General features: G+C 37.2%; 1 protein-coding gene across 1 annotated transcript; it reads right to left on the bottom strand.

Moving 5' to 3' along the window:
• Positions 1-10,937: 10,937 nt before the first annotated feature.
• Positions 10,938-17,054, bottom strand: LOC108167082 (uncharacterized). The gene is made up of 5 exons (XM_081598711.1): positions 16,598-17,054; positions 16,405-16,507; positions 12,751-16,086; positions 12,553-12,658; positions 10,938-12,233 (listed from the first exon to the last, which is right to left on the bottom strand). Exons 3-5 carry the CDS (start codon positions 12,815-12,817, stop codon positions 11,396-11,398), a joined length of 1,011 nt encoding a protein of 336 aa, XP_081454837.1. The 5' UTR covers positions 12,818-16,086; positions 16,405-16,507; positions 16,598-17,054; the 3' UTR covers positions 10,938-11,395.
• Between the last annotated feature and the right edge of the window lie 767 nt (positions 17,055-17,821).

Below are 17,821 nucleotides of genomic sequence, written 5' to 3'. Positions count from 1 at the left end.
GTTGTGTCTGATATTTATTTGCAATAAAAAAATCTGTTGCTACAGTTCTCAACAAAGCTTGGTGTGTGCAGAAATGATTTGTGCTCTTGTATGATTAGTCAATTGAAAGAGCTTACCAAGATTTGACTTTAGTGGTGGTTATGACAACGAACACATTTTTAAATCAATATTCACTTATGACACTCTTTATACTATCCATACATTTAGAACTTGTTTTTTTTGGAGCAGTCCTATCGCTCCTTTTTCTCAGGAGGACACTTGTAGGAAAATCAGCTGAGAAAATGTTCCAGAAAACACCACAAAACGTCTGACCATCAGCTGGACTCAAACCCATCAAAGGTAATGACTGGTGGTTGGAAGAGTAGTGGGCTAAAGTGGGCAGTTATGACTAGGTTTTTCACTGAAGAGATGTTATCTTTCCCAGACATTGTTTTGTCATCTGCTTACTTACTTACATTTTATTTACAAAAGGTTGTTTGGAACAACATGTCTGCTAACTTCCCTGTCTGCCATTGTGGAAAACCCGTGGATAAACCAGATAACCTACCTGTGGGAACCAGAGTTAAAGGGATGAGAGGAAAAGAAACCAATCACTTAACAGTCTCAATCATTGATTGATGAATTCTAAAGAAAAAAAGTACAGATAAAATAACAAATTCAGAAGTAAAAATGCATTTCCAATGTTTTTTTTCACAAGATAAAGCTTGTGAAATCAATCCTTACAGTCGACATTGTTTATATATATTCCTCCATAAAATAACATATCCAATTTGCCTCGAGAGGGCCACACGTGTACAAGGAAGTAAAATTATTTCTGTGTTTACATTTACTTTGCTGTATCTTACAAAGAGGTTGTATCAAAGAGAGTTCTACCAACATCTTTTGTACTGGTAGATGCTACTTTTAGAAGATGTTAACATCCTTCTTATTCTCTCAACACTGGCATCCATTATTGGTCAGTTGAAATGCTTGAGCAAGGGCAAAAATGATGCAAAGGACGCCGTACGCATCTCGTTGCAAGACCAGGGCAACTCAGTGGCAGCTTGAATAGATAAGAAGCCATGTAAATTTTAGAGTGACTGAGATAGCACTCTGGTACGCTTAGCTGTGGAGGTTATTCTAGTTTTACACACTGTGGTTTGAAGCTAAAATGGTAAACTGTGGCTTCTTAACCCTGAGAAAGCAGAAGTAAAAGTTATGTCTCAGTCTTTACAGTGATGATCTCAGTGATAACTGGACTTACTATAAGAGAGATGATTTTCTTAAAAATAAAAAGTCCTGATGGAAAAAATATATATATATATATTTAGCATTCATACGGTATTGGGTCAACATTGAATTGTACTCAATTTGTAGTTACATGAGACTGACTTACTAATAAAGAGGAACATCCTTAATATTAGCTTGTTCAGCTGACAGTTGTTGCTTCTTCTGCAGTTCTCACTCTCAGTTTTATTAGCTGTTGGTTTCCTTTTTTTTTTGCATCTTTATTTCCATCCACATATAGACACAGTACTACTGATTCAAATATAAATGTCGTTTGCTTCCAGCAGAAATGTGCTTCCTGGTGTTACAGGGGGATCTAACAGGACCCACACTTTGAAGAAAGTTCAGCTTTTGCCATCTCTGTATTTTAAGGTTTTTCCCTTGGAAATCTTCCATACAGTCCAACTTTGTCCAATCTCTGTAATGTTTAGACTATGGACACTTAACAGAGTCAAGGCCAGGAGTGCATTAGGTCCTGTTCTGTGGTCTTTTGTGACTTTCTGGATTAGTCACCAATTGGAGCAGCTTGAAAAAGTTTGGTAGACCACTCTCACTCTCACCCTCATGTTATCTCCATTTGCATACAATGGCTCTTTATGGTTAACCAGAGTACTTAGAAATCAATTTATAACCCTTTGCGGATGGATAGACGTCACTGACTTTGTTTCCTATAAGTTCTTGTACGAGTTCTTTAACATTGGGTTTGATGTTTTACTATGTAATAATTAGCCTGTTGTGAAACAAGTTATATTGAAGTGATTTGTTGAATCTACTTAAAGTAATCTTTCTAAAAAGTGTGATCATTTAAAGTTAATTAATGATTTTAAAAAGGACCAGGTGGGTTTGAAAAGGTTTGTTTCCTTTAGTAAATGTAATCATGGCACTTTGAATTGTCTTGCTGCTGAAAATGTGCTACATAAATAAAATTACCTTATACTTACCTTACCATGGATTTTTTTTGTCATAACTTCCCGGTTTCCTGCATCTACTGCTCACAGCCTCTTCCTTACCTGCTGATTAGCTCATTGATCTCACCTGTGCCTCTGCTCTTCCCGCTCCTGCTGGCTGCTGATTGATGATGACTCTCACCTGTGCTGCTGCTGCAGCCGCCATTATAAGCCCCTGCTCTGCACTCAGTTAGTGTGAGATCATCAGGTTCTCCTGAAGCAGAAAGATAAGCGGTGGGAGCGTGAGCTCTTTTGACTCTGTAAAATTTGATATTGTTTAAATTAATTTATTACTAAAAATAATGTAGCATAAGTTTTACTAATACAAAACATGTATAAACTTAATGGTACAAGTGTTAAATTTTAGTGTTAAAGTAAAAAAAAAAATTTTTATTTGTGCGGGTTGTTTGTTGAACTTGTTTAATGAGAGATTTTAACATCGGACACTTTCTTTCACCTTTAAATTAACTAAAATGCATACTATTTTTGTTCTGTTTTTTTTTCTTTTTTATTTTTGCCATCTTCTCTCATTTTTTTCCTCTCTCTTTCTCACCGCTTACTCTCACCTGCTCTGGTATATCTTGCATGCCCCTCCTTTCCTGCTTCTTGAAGACACACTACCACAGTTCAAATGCAGCTTCACCAAATAAAATAGTAGGGAAAATAAACCTTTTTTCTCATAACCAACACATCACTGCAGATCACCACACTACAATCATCATGTTTCATGAAAATATTACTGGATTTACACCAGATACATCCAACAAAGAATATTTCCCCAAAAATAACCTGAAGAGAGGCAAGTGTGGCTTGTGATCTTCTGGATTGGTTACCACAGGGGAATTTTGGTAGGTCGCCCTCTCCTGGGAAGGTTCAGTACTGTTCCGTGTCTTCTCCGCTTATAGATTATGGCTCTCATGGTGCATAACTGGAGTCCCAATGTATTTCCAGAGGGAAAGCTGTCACCAACCTGATCTGTTCTTAAGCTTATTTTTTTATAAACATTGGGATGATGTGCTGCAATTTGAGATCCTTTAGTCAACATAAGGCTGTCAGGTATGTGAAATTCAAGTAATGTTATGAAACTGTAGACCTGGCAGTTGCTAATACAACAGGTTAGTTTTCTAAAACATGTTCCAATTTGATTACATTAACTTCTGATATAAAATGGGGCAATAATATCTTCACCTAGGGCCAAGTTGGCTTGAATACCTTTTCCTCCTTAAATATAATCCTATAAAAACCGCATTTTGAATTTGGGCTATGTTTGTTTGATATAAACATTAGACGATCTGAAAGATTTACTTGAGAAAAAAAAAAGTAAAAACAAGACGTCTAGAAGGTGACAAACACTTTTTCACAAATGGAAAAAAAAATTTTTTTGGGGGGGGGGGAGATAGAACCAAAATGCAGATTTTATGAAAGTTGAATGCCTGCTATGAAAGAGGCTGTGCTATGATCAGCCTGTCAACTAAAGCATGAAAATATGTGAAAAATGAGCTACACTTGAAATTGTGTCAAATCAAAATGAGCAAATGGAGCAAGTGAGAATTAAACAGACGTAACCTAGGAACGCCAAGTCTGCACAAGCTGCATAACATAATTTGAACTCTAACTGGCAAATGATGATGCGGCCTGTATCGTTTTTTTTTTTTTTTTTTTTTAACTATGTAGTGAAATATGGATGTAATTTCATTCAGTTCTAACTCATGTGAACTGAACTGAGCTTGTTTGAGTGAACTTGCACAGCATTGATTTCTCCTGAATGAATATCTTTCTACTTCACGTCATGTTCGGTCTGAGTGCAGCTTCTGAATGATATATTTGCCCAGTTGCCTTATGAGTCAGAGATATTTGTTTCCATGAGCTGTCTGAAACCAATAGTTGAATGTGAGGAAATAATGGCATTTTGATTCAGCTGGAACACTGCTTTGCACTGTAATGTAGTGAAAGGCAACAATGTATTTAGACAATGAAATGATTTCCTTTAAAAATTCTGAATATAGAGTTAAACTAGGTTATGTATTTCCTTTAATCTAGATATTTAGGCCGTTTTTACTGTTGTAGATATTTGTCTGAGCTGGTTTCCTTCATATGCAAACATAACGAGACACAATCCAAAACACAGATTTGTCTGTGTCTCTTCCACGGGATGTAAATTGGGTTTTCTTCTCTCTTTCTACTGACATATCAAAGGTCTCTTTTGGTATAGTTTTGTTCATATTTAGTATTTTTTTAGACCATTGCTAGGTAGCAATGTTGAGAACATTGACATAGTTTCCAGTAAGACTCTAAATTATAAGTAACATTAACATTTTGCTAAAAAGGGATTTAATTTTAAGATCTCTAAGAAGACCTGCATTTGTGTTTGACACAAGCATTTATTAAATGAAATTGAAGAGTTCTTAACTGTTGAACGTTTTGCAGATATTTAGTGTGTACTTTTGCTTCACAATTTCTTATTTTGTAACATTGAACCAGAGTTCTATACTCAGCTAGAAATGGGAGAATAAGTTCATTATGTTGCTTCATGTTGAATTTATACAAAAGCAAGAGCTGCGTCCGCTTTCTCAGCACAATGTTGGGCCTGTTTTGCAGGGCATGTTGGAATTTGCCAGGGATTTCCTTTGTCACCAATCCTGTTTGTGGACAGGATCTCAGGACCTTGGACCGCTGTGTGTGTTTTTTTTTTCTCTCTCTCTCTCTCTCTCTCTCTCTGATTGTGTGGACAGTCCTGCTGCTGTCCTCTCCCAGCTCATCAAGTCTTCTGCGTAAAAGGAGCTGGAAGAGTTTGGCTCTCTGTCTGATGTGTGCAGTAGACAAAGATACCACTAACCATTGCTGTGTTTCTAGTGAAAAACCATAGCTCAGTCTCTGTTCTTGTTGAGTAATGCCCAGAGCTTTGTTTCTCTTCCTTGTTTCAATAACCAGCACGCTCTCCTACCCCCACTGGCACTGTTCTTACTCCTTTTCTCCTTAGAGCAACTCTGCCACCACTTGTGGTTTTTAAAATGGGTGACACGGTTTTCTGCCTAGGATGCACCACAATACAAATGAAAGGTCATATGTTTGCCCCTCCCCCCAAAACAAACAACATTTATAGGCACTTCTGTCTGGCGTGCACAGTGATATTGTATTGCAATACACTTTTAAAAAGGAAAAAAAAATGAGTTTCTACCTATACAACAGGTTTCTTTAAAACTTGCTTGCACACCGTTACTTACCACAGCTCCAAAGCAAGTTTTTAAAAGCAACACCTGTTGCTTTTAACATGTTGAGTGTTGCCTATCAGCAAGGCAGGTTTTCTGAAAAGTTTTGTATAATTCTTAGAAGAGAGGAAACAGCCCCTCTAATACTATTCTTCTAAATCAGACCCCCAGAAGCACATGCAGGGTTGTACACATTTGCTCAACTCAGCACGCAGGATGTGGTAATTGGTGTGGTAGCACAGGTCCACCATCTCAAAAATAAACACCCCTGAAAGACAAAGTGTAATAATACAAAGTATAAAGTATATTGATGATACAATCTTATAGTAGCCAACCTACACATCGTTTTTAATGGTTAAGAGTTTGAGCCAACTATCTGTCTTAGCGCATGCTTTTATGTTTCAATCGGCAACCACTAGGTTTGATTTTGTGGTCCTTTATTTGCATCACAGTAAACAGGAAAAACATACGTTGCGATGCGACTGGCAGGATGGCAATGAACAAGATAAAGTGCTGCAAAAAAAAAAACAACGGCCAGCTGTGCCCTACTTACACCTATATGTTAAATCAACAACCTGCACCCAGAAAAGATTTAAAAAACTTACATAACAATGCATTTGAGTTCTTGCTTTAAATGCAGAAGACCACTATATGCCAGATTAGACATAAAACAGCCATAGTTTGCGTGTCCATAAAATTTATAGATGGCTGCCCTGTGCGCGACATGAATGTTTGGTGCTGTAGTTTTAGATGTGTTGTATGCAGAGTTTCTGTGCAATTTTGAGTTTCTCGTGAAAGATCTTGGGTTTGTGTGGGTTCAGCAAGCTTCCTGACTACATCACGTAAGCTGACTTTACTTGTTGTTTTCTGACTGCTGATCCCAGCTGTGATAGTAGGTTCTGATTTAAGTCCTCTGACCTAAATGTTGTGTCTTGATGATGATGAAAAATTTTCTTTTGCCATTTGAACAGCAAAAGGATTGCAGGACAGAAGAAATTTTGCTTTCTAAGACTAACTTTTGACCAAATCTAAAATAACAAGCTACCTTTAGGTCCCTGGTGGAACTAGAGGCAGTGGATCTCGTAATATTGAATTTTCGCAATATCTCATGATTTTATTATTTTTCTAGGCAGCACAGCTGCCATTGTCGTCCTTCTCTTAAAGCAGCAACAACCCATTTCAGAGTCCATGAGAGACACAGTGAGCTGAGCATCGGGACGCGATTCATTCAAGCTGCACCACAGCACAACACACGAGTCACATGATGTGCGATGAGTCCTGATTACTGGGGGTCAATGGGCCGATGTTGGAACCCGGCCCTTGTAATTGTCCTAATGCCCCCCCTCCCCCCATGTAGTGTTTCTGGCTATAAGTCAACAAAATCCAACCAGGCACATATGAGTCCTGTTCATATCATCCAAGTACTAGTTGTGTGTTAAATCTTGGAAAATCCTCTGTATTTTCCTAAGCTGTGGCCTCATAGCTTACTTCGTATGGACACCACTGTCCATCTGATAGGACGAGTTATTTGGATGGAAATTTGGTTATGCAGTAGTTTGTTGAATACTTTTTAATTGTGATGTTATTTAAAATGATATGTTTTTAATGTAATAGTCAAACTCTTCTAATCCCTTAAGGCTCTTATTTGTGTTGTTACCTTTTCTCTGTTTTTATGTCCAGATGGATTTCACTTTGCAGCAATGTCTTGTATTGACAGAATACACACACATTTGTTCAATAAATAATTTATTTGCATACCAGATTAATAGCCAACAGTAATGCATTACCAACACTACCAAGCTTTATTATAATATATTGCAGATTTACCATATATGGTTTTGTTTCCCCAGATTATTGTGCTTTTTTTTCATCACTGAAGCAGCGACTTGCAACCCAATCACTTGGACACCAAGTGGAAATTGCACAAGCAGTTTTATAACATATCACATACTGAGGAGACAAATGTTTTGTACTTGACATTGTTTGTTTATTTTCAGATTTAATTTGAAGTGACATTGTTTTTAGTGTTTTCTGATTATTAAAGATTAACTATATGCATCTCTGAATAGCAAGTGCCTGGACCAATCATCCCATTATTCTGTCAGGCTTGTGATTTGAGTTGACTGAAAAGCACTGCATTAAAATATTAAATATCCAAATAAATAGAATAGAATTGGCTGGTAAGAGACACTTTCATTACATCGTGCTTTTACTCTTGGATTACTTTTTTAGCTTTGCTTCATTTTCTTTCCTTTTCAGGTTTGTGCGCTGATGTGATGGTCCGATGGTGTAGTCCCACTGGTTTGGACATTTTGTCATTGGCTGAAGTGTTGAATTCTTTTATTTGCCTCCAGCTTCTGGATAACATGCTTTGCCCACTTGCTGTTGGGGTCAGCGCAAATTATCCTTCCATGCACCGTCCGGAACCTGCAAATGTTTTTAAACATAAATGACATTTATTTGATGATATATACATATTGAAATCTTCTAACTCAGATAAATCTTGCTTCACATTGCAGGACACAATCACACAACAGGCTGGAAACAATCGGCAATGAAATGGGCTGGAAGGAGCCTCATCGTTCTTCACCAGCTAATATGTTTAACTGTACAACAAAGTAAAGGGATGACAGTGATTCTTTGCAACCCCTGAACCTCTTCCACGGGATGTAAATTGGGTTTTCTTCTCTTTCTGCTGACATATCAAGGGTCTCTTTTGGTATAGTTTTGTTCATATTTACTATTTTTTAGACCATTGCTAGGTTTTTATTTTTATTTTTTATTTTTTTTTGGGATGACCAGGAGATCAGATAAAACATTCTGTATTCACTAAAATGTGTAAAAGGTTAAAAACAAACCATTTCACAAACACTATAAATACAAATCTGAAAAATGATTAATTTGGACAAATGAAGATCAGATGTACCTGATATGTTCAAGACGGTGAAAAAGCACAGATTACTTACACAACTACACGAAAGAGACAGACAGGTTCCATCTGAATGGTGTATTCCTTAATCTTGGTATAAGGGATATTTATACTGGAGACCGAAACACACGGACAGTTATTTCCAGGTCCACCGGCTACAAAGATGACACACAGAAACAAATGATTTAAGCATTAATACACTCAGACCACTCAGTCAATGACACTTTGATATTTCCTTGCACTTACTTGCTTGGACCAAGTTCATCCATGCAGCGAAAAAAAGAAGAGCATTTAAAATCAATCTGAATTGCATCTTCAGAGTCAAACCTCGCCTTCAGTTGGCAAGTATCAAGCGCATCGATCACTCTGAGATCGAAGGATCACATTAATTCAATTTTTGAGCCCTTCTTCTGTGTCATTTACAAGCCCCTCTCTCCTCCCTCAACCATATCCGGTCCCCAGAAGTCTGTTACTGTGGTAACAGAGTGGGGAGAGGAAATAGTTTTTTTTACCCCTCAAAAGTCAAAGATGACAATCAGTCCATTAACCACAGAACAAGTGAGAGTGAAACAAACACAAGATTAAACCTTCCTAGTCCTGATTACAGAGACAGTCATCATTTTCCACCATACTCACCCAGTGGTGTCATCAGAGAAGACCCCCGTCCACTTTAATAAATCATATTCAAACCATATAGTCATCATCTTCTTCAATCAAGACAAAAATGTAAAAATCCAATAAATAAATACATACATCTGTTCATTTCATCCCACCGAGAGTATGGAAAGTTTCTGGGGTGTTAAATAATTTTACCCAAAAATTTTAAAAGGTTTTCTACGCATTAACACAACTGATCCATTTACCAAACTAAGGTAGAAATGCTCATCTCAAATTTGATTGGTTATGTAGGATGCAGTTCCATACTGATAAGAAGTAATCATCACTTTAGACTTTCATCTTCTTGTTTTTTTTTACACTCATCAGGAAAGTAACCTTATGAATCAGCATTTTATCCCACGTTGATGTGCTACTCATTAACTTTTTAATAACGGAAAAATGTAGCCACTATGCACCACTTTAAAGAGTGTTTTTTTTCCTCACTTTCAAATAGTGAGTTGTGGGTGGCTTAGTTGATTGCACATTAGGTGCTTTTGCCAACAATTTGGGCTCACTTACCTAAGGAATTACGCAAACTCCATATCTCTGTTTAATATAGTTTGCGTAGTCAAGAAATTTTAAGTCATCATTATCTGGAGTGATAATTTCTGTAAGTAAAGTGCTTGTGAAAGTACATTATGGTGCAATGCAAGAAAATCCCAGAAAGAGAGTAAAGACGTTTTAAGGAACTCCTTGTGGGTACAGAAACCACTTCTTTTGGGTCAATTGTTTATAAATAGGCTCATTGCAAAATCTTAATAACAAGTAAGTGATGATCAGTTTTTTATTCCTCTGATTTGTCATTATAAAACCTGATCTCTTTAAAAAAGAATAATGGATCTCTGTTTTAATCTGTTTTAGTTGCTAAGATATAAAAACCTCCAGAAAGAAATGGAAATATGTTGAATTACTTTATTGCATTTACAATGCAAAAGTGAAAACAGGATGACGATGTGTGGAAAATGGAAACATTTTGTAAAGTTATTGAAGATAAATCATAGTAACATCTGAGTTAAAAAGCTTAGGGATTGGGACCATTGCAGACTGTCTGAGGCTTGATTTAGCACATATGGGCTATGGAGCCCCCATTGTCAATAGGGGAATTTAACATTAATACTTAACTTTTGCTTAGCTGTTTTATAATTATACTATATTCGCAAGAAATTAGTTAAATTTGTATGTTTGTCTGTATGGCTGGCTGACCCACTGAGCAAATTTTGTCATGTGTTGCAACCTCTTCATCCATGTCCACCATGCATTTATTCCTGTCCATTTCCTCTCACCATCGCTTCCTCTTTTTCTTCAGCCCTTTCTATACAGCTGGTCTGTTTTGTTTCTTTTCACATTACATTTTAGTTCCATTTATCCTTTCTTGTTCTCCTGTGTAACCCACATGCATTAAACTTTTTAAACATGCCTCTTTATGAGGTAAATGAAATGCAGCATAATCAGTTGATCTTGGTTTGTCTACCGTTTTGTATAAACAACGGGTCTAGTCCGTTTCTGCACCAGCTCATCCTCTCTCCTCTGCTCAAACCAGCGAACTCGCATTGTTGACGTGGTCTCTGTGAACATGACAATATAAAACAACTAGAAGAACGCAGTCACTAAAAAAATAATGACTGCGTGCATTAACTATTTTAACTTTGTATTTTAACTTAAAAAAGACCTTTTATTTTAGGTCTTTTTTCTGACCAGTGTTGTTTGAAATTTTTTTTCCATCTTACTTCTTAACTGCTCACGCAATCTGCATTTCCGACGTTGGCATTTACCTACACCGTTGCTGCTGTCTCTCTCATCAGCTGTATGTCTGAGCTGGTTTCCTGCCTGCATATGCAAAACCCACTGACACGCAATCTGATTCACAAAGACCAGCAATTAAACTCATTGTGCTCATAAGCAACTCCAAGAAATAATGACAAACTGAGGTAGTATTAAGATTTTACGTTTATTCACAGCAAAAGCACATTTGTTGAATTATGATTTGATTTTAAGTGATAATAGTTTTTTTTTTTGCATTACATACAAATTTTATAAATAAATAGTCATTCATCTTTACATGCACACAGTCCAGGTATAAAGTATAACTTTACAATTATTTTATTGTGCTACATTAAAGCGTTGATCCACAGGAGGAGTTACAATCTTTGGGTGTTGAATAAATGAGGAGTAAAAATTGCAAACAAGACACAAAGAAATAGAAAAATCAAACACACAAGTATCGCAACCCTTCATTGTGAATTTATTTTATGTGTCCGTGAGGTGCGATGCATTGAAAGCCACAGTATTTAAATATTGCGTGCCATAAGTCTTTGAAGTAACGTTGCAGAAAGCGGCCACTTAGATTCCTATGTACATCTTCTTTGCCAGTTCTTCATTTCCTCGTTTCATCTTCTGCTTAGTGTTGAACGTCTTTGTGTGGATGCTCTTCTTGTTGTCGAGGACGTTGCTAGAATATGGTAAAGTGCTGACCTGGTACCAGAGGCACCAGAAGTGGTGTTTGGTGCTGATGTTGGATTTGGAGTGGATTTTGCAGAAATTGGATTTAAAGTTGTTGATGATGGTGTTGAGGATGGTGCTGTTGAAGAGGCTGATGTTTCAGTTGATGGTGCTGATGTTGGTTCTGATGTTGATTCTGATTCTGATAATGATGCTGGACCTGATGGTGCTGCTACTGATGGTGTTGATGGTGTTTCTGATCCTAGTGCTGATGTTGGTGCTGTTGTTTGTTCTGATCCTGGTGACATTGATGACATTGATGGCACTAATGCTGGTGTTCCTGTTTGTTCTGCTCCAGATGATACTGCTGGTGTTGACGGCACTAATGCTGGTGCAGATGGTAGCTCTGTTCCTGGTGCTAATGCTGGTGTTCCTGTTTGTTCTGATCCAGATGATACTGCTGGTGTTGATGGCACTAATGCTGGTGCAGATGGTAGCTCTGTTCCTGGTGCTAATGCTGGTGTTTCTGTTTGTTCTGATCCAGATGATACTGCTGGTGTTGATGGCACTAATGCTGGTGCAGATGGTAGCTCTGATCCTGGTGATAATGCTGGTGTTCCTGTTTGTTCTGATTCTTGTGCTGTTGATGGGCCTGATGGTGATTCTGATCCTGATGAGTCTTTTGATATGTTTGGATTCTGGCTTTTTTTCAGTAGCTGAATAACATGATTTGCCCAGTCGTCTTTGGGGTTGGAGCAAATGGTCTTTCCGCCCACTGTCCGAAACCTGAAAATGATTTTTGGTTAAAATCATTATCATTCAGTTTTATCGTTGTTTCACATTATAAATGTAAGATTACACTGAGAATAACGCATCTTTCAGCCTGTTTTGCAAAAATGTTGTTCCTGTGACGATTGTGAGATTAAATGAAATGCACATAGTGCATTAAACAAAATGCAAAGGTAAAAACAAATCTGCTACACATCAGAAATAAAAAAAAAATAAAAAAAGAGTCATTTGCACTCTGATTAACAAACAGAGATGTTGTAATGAAATCAGATGTAACTGACAGTTTAAAACAATGCAAAAAACATCAACTACTTACACAATTGCTCTAAAGAGACAGTTGCCGTCATCATCCTGAATGGTGTATTCCTTAATTTTAGAATGATGGACTCTTGTTTTGGAGAGCACAACACAATCGCAGTCAGCTAAAAAGGTAAAACACAGAGACATATTTTAAGTATCATTATATTCAAACCACTTAATCAATGACTTCTGATATGTTTTTCCTCTCACTTACTTGCTCGGACCATGTTCACCCGTGTTGTGAAACAGAAAAGAGAAGTTAAAATCAGGCTGAACTGCATCTTCAGGATAAATATTTGCTCTTAAATGTGTAGCTGTTGAGTCCTTCAGTCAACACAGTTCAGTAAACAATCTCCCTGCCGAAATGTGTACAACAGCAGAGAATCCAATGAGTCTTGTTCAGGCGACAGACACGTGGTGTTCTTCTCTCAAGCAGCAGGGTGCTTTCACTCTTCTGTGACGATGAGTTTTGATCTCAGATCTTCTTATACTACAAGCCCCTTTCCCTCCTACGTAGTTGTTTCCCCCACGACCAGAGAGAGTTGTCACAGCAGCCGCATTGCGGGTAGAGGAAACATCTTTGTCACTGACAGATGAACTTAATGTGAATCATTCCATTTACCACCGCCCTGCCCACACGGCACTAAACTTAAGCCTAAACATTCCTATATCTACACGCTATATAGACAAATTATCATAATTTTCCATCACACTCACTCTGAAAATCTTGATTTGCCTCATATTTTTAATTCACACACTTTTTGAATCCTTCTATTTCCCCTATGCACAAAACCATCTTACTTTTATTTACCCCATGTCACAATTTTTTTTAGGGTTTTTCTTATACATTGCTAACTATGGCGATCTACCTTCTCACCGGACAAAGAGAACTCATCTGAACTCATGCAGTAGACTCTCTCAGTTAGACAAAGTTCATGTGTTCATGTAATTTAAGTCTGTCAGTCAAAATAGAATCGACCCAGACATGTGTTGTTCAATCAGTTGTTTGAGCTTTTCTTACTTGTAAGGGTTTTGTTAACTGCACTGTATTAGAAGAGAAGGTTTTCTTAGACTCCATCTTAAGATGTAAGCAGTTGTGAAATATTATTCCAACATAAAAGGTTTTTTGAGATATTAGCATCTTTTATTCTTGTTTTCATTTTTAGAAAAAGTGAGAATCTCTGGTTTTCCGTTGTCGCCCATCATCCTAAACCATAGTTTTGACCCTTTCCACTCATCCTCCTTGACCCTTCTGTGTAGTCATCTAGCTAAACTGTTTGACTTCTACAATTTTTGATATACTTACTGTCAACTGGAGTACTCTACATAAAAATATGAGCTACAAAACTCTTTCTGAAGCTAAATCCACATGGAGAAGAACATTTGTGTAAACTGATTAAGAAAGAATGTGAGTGCAAAACACAGGATGAAGCATTACATATGTAAACATTGAAACATAAAGCCAGCATTTTTCCACTCTGGGACCCAGATTAGAATTTTTTTTATTTTGTCATTTTAATTTGCCTTACAAATAAAAATGATTCTAACTCATGCATTAGCTCATCCCCTCTCCCGTATGATCAAACATTGTTATGGTCATGGTCCTTTCATGAACATCACAACTTAACACTTATACAATACAAGTCACTCAAAGTTGTGTTCCAACTTTCTTCTTAACTGTTCACACAGTGTGCATTTCTTCTTTTTTTTAAGGTTTTGTTGGCTCTAGTTGTCTTCTGTTTGAAAGTACTTCGACAGGAAACATGGTAATGAGAGGGGGAAGACATGCGGCAAATGTATCGAAACTGTGACCACCACCACGAGGACTAAGGCCTCAATACGTGGGTCGTGCTTTGGCCCTGCGCCACCACAGCACACATACTGAGGCACAATCTGGAACATAGAAACCAATAATTAAGCTAATTGTCTTCATAAGCAATTCTAAAGAATATCTTATTGAATTAATTGGGGTTTGCACCATGCAAATGCACGGCAGGCACATATTGTTCTACACCCAACTTAGCAGGCTTATTGGGACCTGCTAAAGCCATGCATAGGAGAGCAGTGATACTGACTGTACTTAAGTTAAACTAAGCATTTTAGATAACTTTACTTTGTACACTAATGTTAGCATACTGAATAGAGTAATATTTTTGTTAGTCAACAGGCTAGCTATAACCCTCATCCTGCAGATAGTACCAAGATGCTAGTGACTCAATATGCTAATGATAGCCCTCATGCTAACATTAGCCAAGTACCTAAAATAAGAATTTTGCTCATTTAAAAAAAAAAAAGTATTATCTATGTTAATCATACTGAAATGAGAGAGTCAATGTAAGTCAACATGCTGGTGATAACCCACATTCTACTGACATTACTTAAGCTAACTTTAGTATTTTGCATAATTTTAGCATATTTTGCATAATTTTAGCATAGACTAATGTTGTCCAAATATTAGTCAACATAATAATGGTAATATTACTCCCCATGCTATTGACAAAATTTTAGTTCACCTTAGCATTGTTACCAAGTTTCAGCATCTGAACACTGGATTCCAATGAACAGACTTACTTTGGCAGGCCCCTTTTAAATTTCTTCAGAAATTTTCTAGTTTAATTTTTTTTTTCCTTAAATACAGATTTATTAAGAAGAAAATACATTAATTTTTACATGTACAGTTGTGAAAAAAATGCAAACAAAATATTGACAAAAGAAATATCAAATATTGCCACTATTCATCCTCAAAAATCTTATGTGTTCATGAGCTGCAACACATGAAACCCACAGTATTTAAACATTGCATGTTATATTTCTTGGAAGAAACTTTGTTAACAGCATTCACTTTGATTTCTTTGTACATCTTCTCTGCCATTTCTTTATTTTCCTCCTTTTTTTGTTTTTTCCTGGTCGTTTCGTTCAGGGGGATGCTTTTCTTTTCATGGATGTTGCCAGTATACGGTCATATAGAGGACCAGAGCTACCAGCTATGATGATGCTGCTGTTGGATTGATTTGGAGTTGCCTGGGCAGATATTGAGGTTAAAGTTGTTGATGATGGCGTTGAGGATGGTGCTATTGAGAAGGTTGATATTTTGGTTGATGGTGCTAATGTTGGTTCTGATGTTGTTTATAGTGATGTTGGTTTTGATGGCGACTGTAATCCAGGTGTTTATATTTTTTAATTCTGTCTCATCTCCAATAATATATATATTATTGTATGACTTCTTTAAATGTTTTATTAATTTTCTTTTCTTTCTAGGCGTGTGTGTTAATTTGATGGCCCCGAATAATTTGGAGGATGCTGATGGTGCAGTAAAACAACTTTTTCCTTCTTTAGAACATTTTGCTTTTGGTTGAAATTGAAGTGTTTTCCTTTTCTCTAGCTGAAGACCATGGTGGGGATGCTGATGTTGACTGTGTTGATGTTTGTGTTGATTTTGGTTGTGACCCTGCTGTTTTAATGCCGTCTTTTCTCCAGCTGTCGAATAACATAGTTTGTCCAGTCATCATTGGGCTTGGAGCAGATTGTCTTTCCACCCACGGTCCGAAATCTGAAAATGATTTTTAGTTGTTAAGATCATTAATATTCAGATTTATCTTTTTTTTTAATGAAAGGTTACATAATTTTATTATTTCACAATATCTTTTTTACAACTGTGACTGAGAGGTTTTTAAATGATCGGGAGGTTTATTGAAATGTGCTGCAGTGCATTAAAACAAAATGCTGTGGTAAAAACACAACTCTCATAAATGTATTTCTGCAGTCTTTCGGAAGCAAATATCTGAAAGTCTGCGGAATTTGTCAGAATGTTGTGATGAGAGCAGATGTAACTGATTTGGCCAACATGGAGAAAAAACAAACTACTTACACAATTGCACTAAGGAAACAGGTGCCATCATCCTGAATGGTGTATTCTTCAATTTTAGAATGATGGACTCTTGCTTTAGAGACCATAACACAAGGACAGTTGACTAAAAAGGTAAAACACAGACATAATTTAAGCAACATTATATTGACACCATTTAATCAATGACTTTTGGATATATTTTTTTTGTACTTACTTGCTTGGACCATGTTTATCCATATTGTGAAACAGAAAAGAGAAGTTAAAATCAGGCTGAACTGCATCTTCAGGATAAATCTTTTCCTTTACATGTGTAGCTGTCGAGTCTTTCAGTGAACGCAGCTTCTCAGTAAATAATCTCCCCACCAATCTCTGTACAAGAGCAGAGAATCCAACCGGTTTTGGATTCTCTGCTTGCTCAGTCTTGTTCAGGCGACAGACATGTGGTGTTCATCTTTCAAGCAGCAACATGCTTTCACTCTTCTGAAACTCAAAATATCGACCTCAGGAAACAGCAAGTTTAACTTTCAGTGTCAAAGGTGTGAATCATTTCATTTATCCCGGTTCTGCCCACACCGCACTAAATTTGAGCATAAACATTCCTGTCTGCACACTATACAGACAAATTATCATAATTTTCCACCACACTCACTATGAAAATCTTGATTTGACTCATATTTTTTTAAATCATTTTATTTACCTTATGCACAAAACCATCAAACCTTTATTTATTCAATGTCACATTTTTTAGGGTTTTTCTTCTACATTGCTAACTAAATATGTGAAAACTGTTAATTTGCCTGTGCCTTACAAAAAACATGGTTCTAACTGATACATTAGCCCGTCCTCTCTCCTTTATGATTAAACCAGTGAGCTTAGGTTATCGTTGTCATGGTTCTTTCATGAACATGACAATATCTATGCTCAAATTCATCCCAAAGATATTCCATTGGGTTGAGGTCAGGATTCTGTACAGGCCAGTCCAGTTCATCCACACCAGACTCTGCCATCCATGTCTTTATGAACCTTGCTTTGTACACTGGTGCAGTCATGTTGGAAGAGGAAGGGGCCAGCACCAAACTCTTCCTACAAAGTTGCGAGTATAGAATTGTTCAAAATGTCTTGGTATGCTGAAGCATTCAGAGTTCCTCTCACTGGAACTTCAAGGCCAAGCCCAGCTCCTGAAAAACAGCCCCAAACCAGAAAACCGCCTCCACTAAACTGTACAGTATTCACAATGCAGTCGGACAAGTACCTGTCTCCTGGCAACCACCAAACCCAGATTCCTCAGTCAGATTGCCAGATGGAGAAGCATGATTTGTCACTTCAGAGAATATGCCTCCACTGCTTTAGAGCCCAGCGGCGGCGTGCTTTAAACCACTGCATCTGACGCTTTGCTTTGCACTTGGTGATCTATTGCTTACATGCAGCTGCTCGACCA

The sequence above is a fragment of the Poecilia reticulata genome, chromosome 17 (genome assembly GCF_904066995.2).
Source record: "Poecilia reticulata chromosome 17, P_reticulata-male-v2, whole genome shotgun sequence".
Lineage (NCBI taxonomy): Eukaryota > Metazoa > Chordata > Actinopteri > Cyprinodontiformes > Poeciliidae > Poecilia > Poecilia reticulata.
The sequence above is the reverse complement of the archived record's forward strand: the minus strand, read 5'-3'. Positions and strand labels throughout refer to the sequence as shown.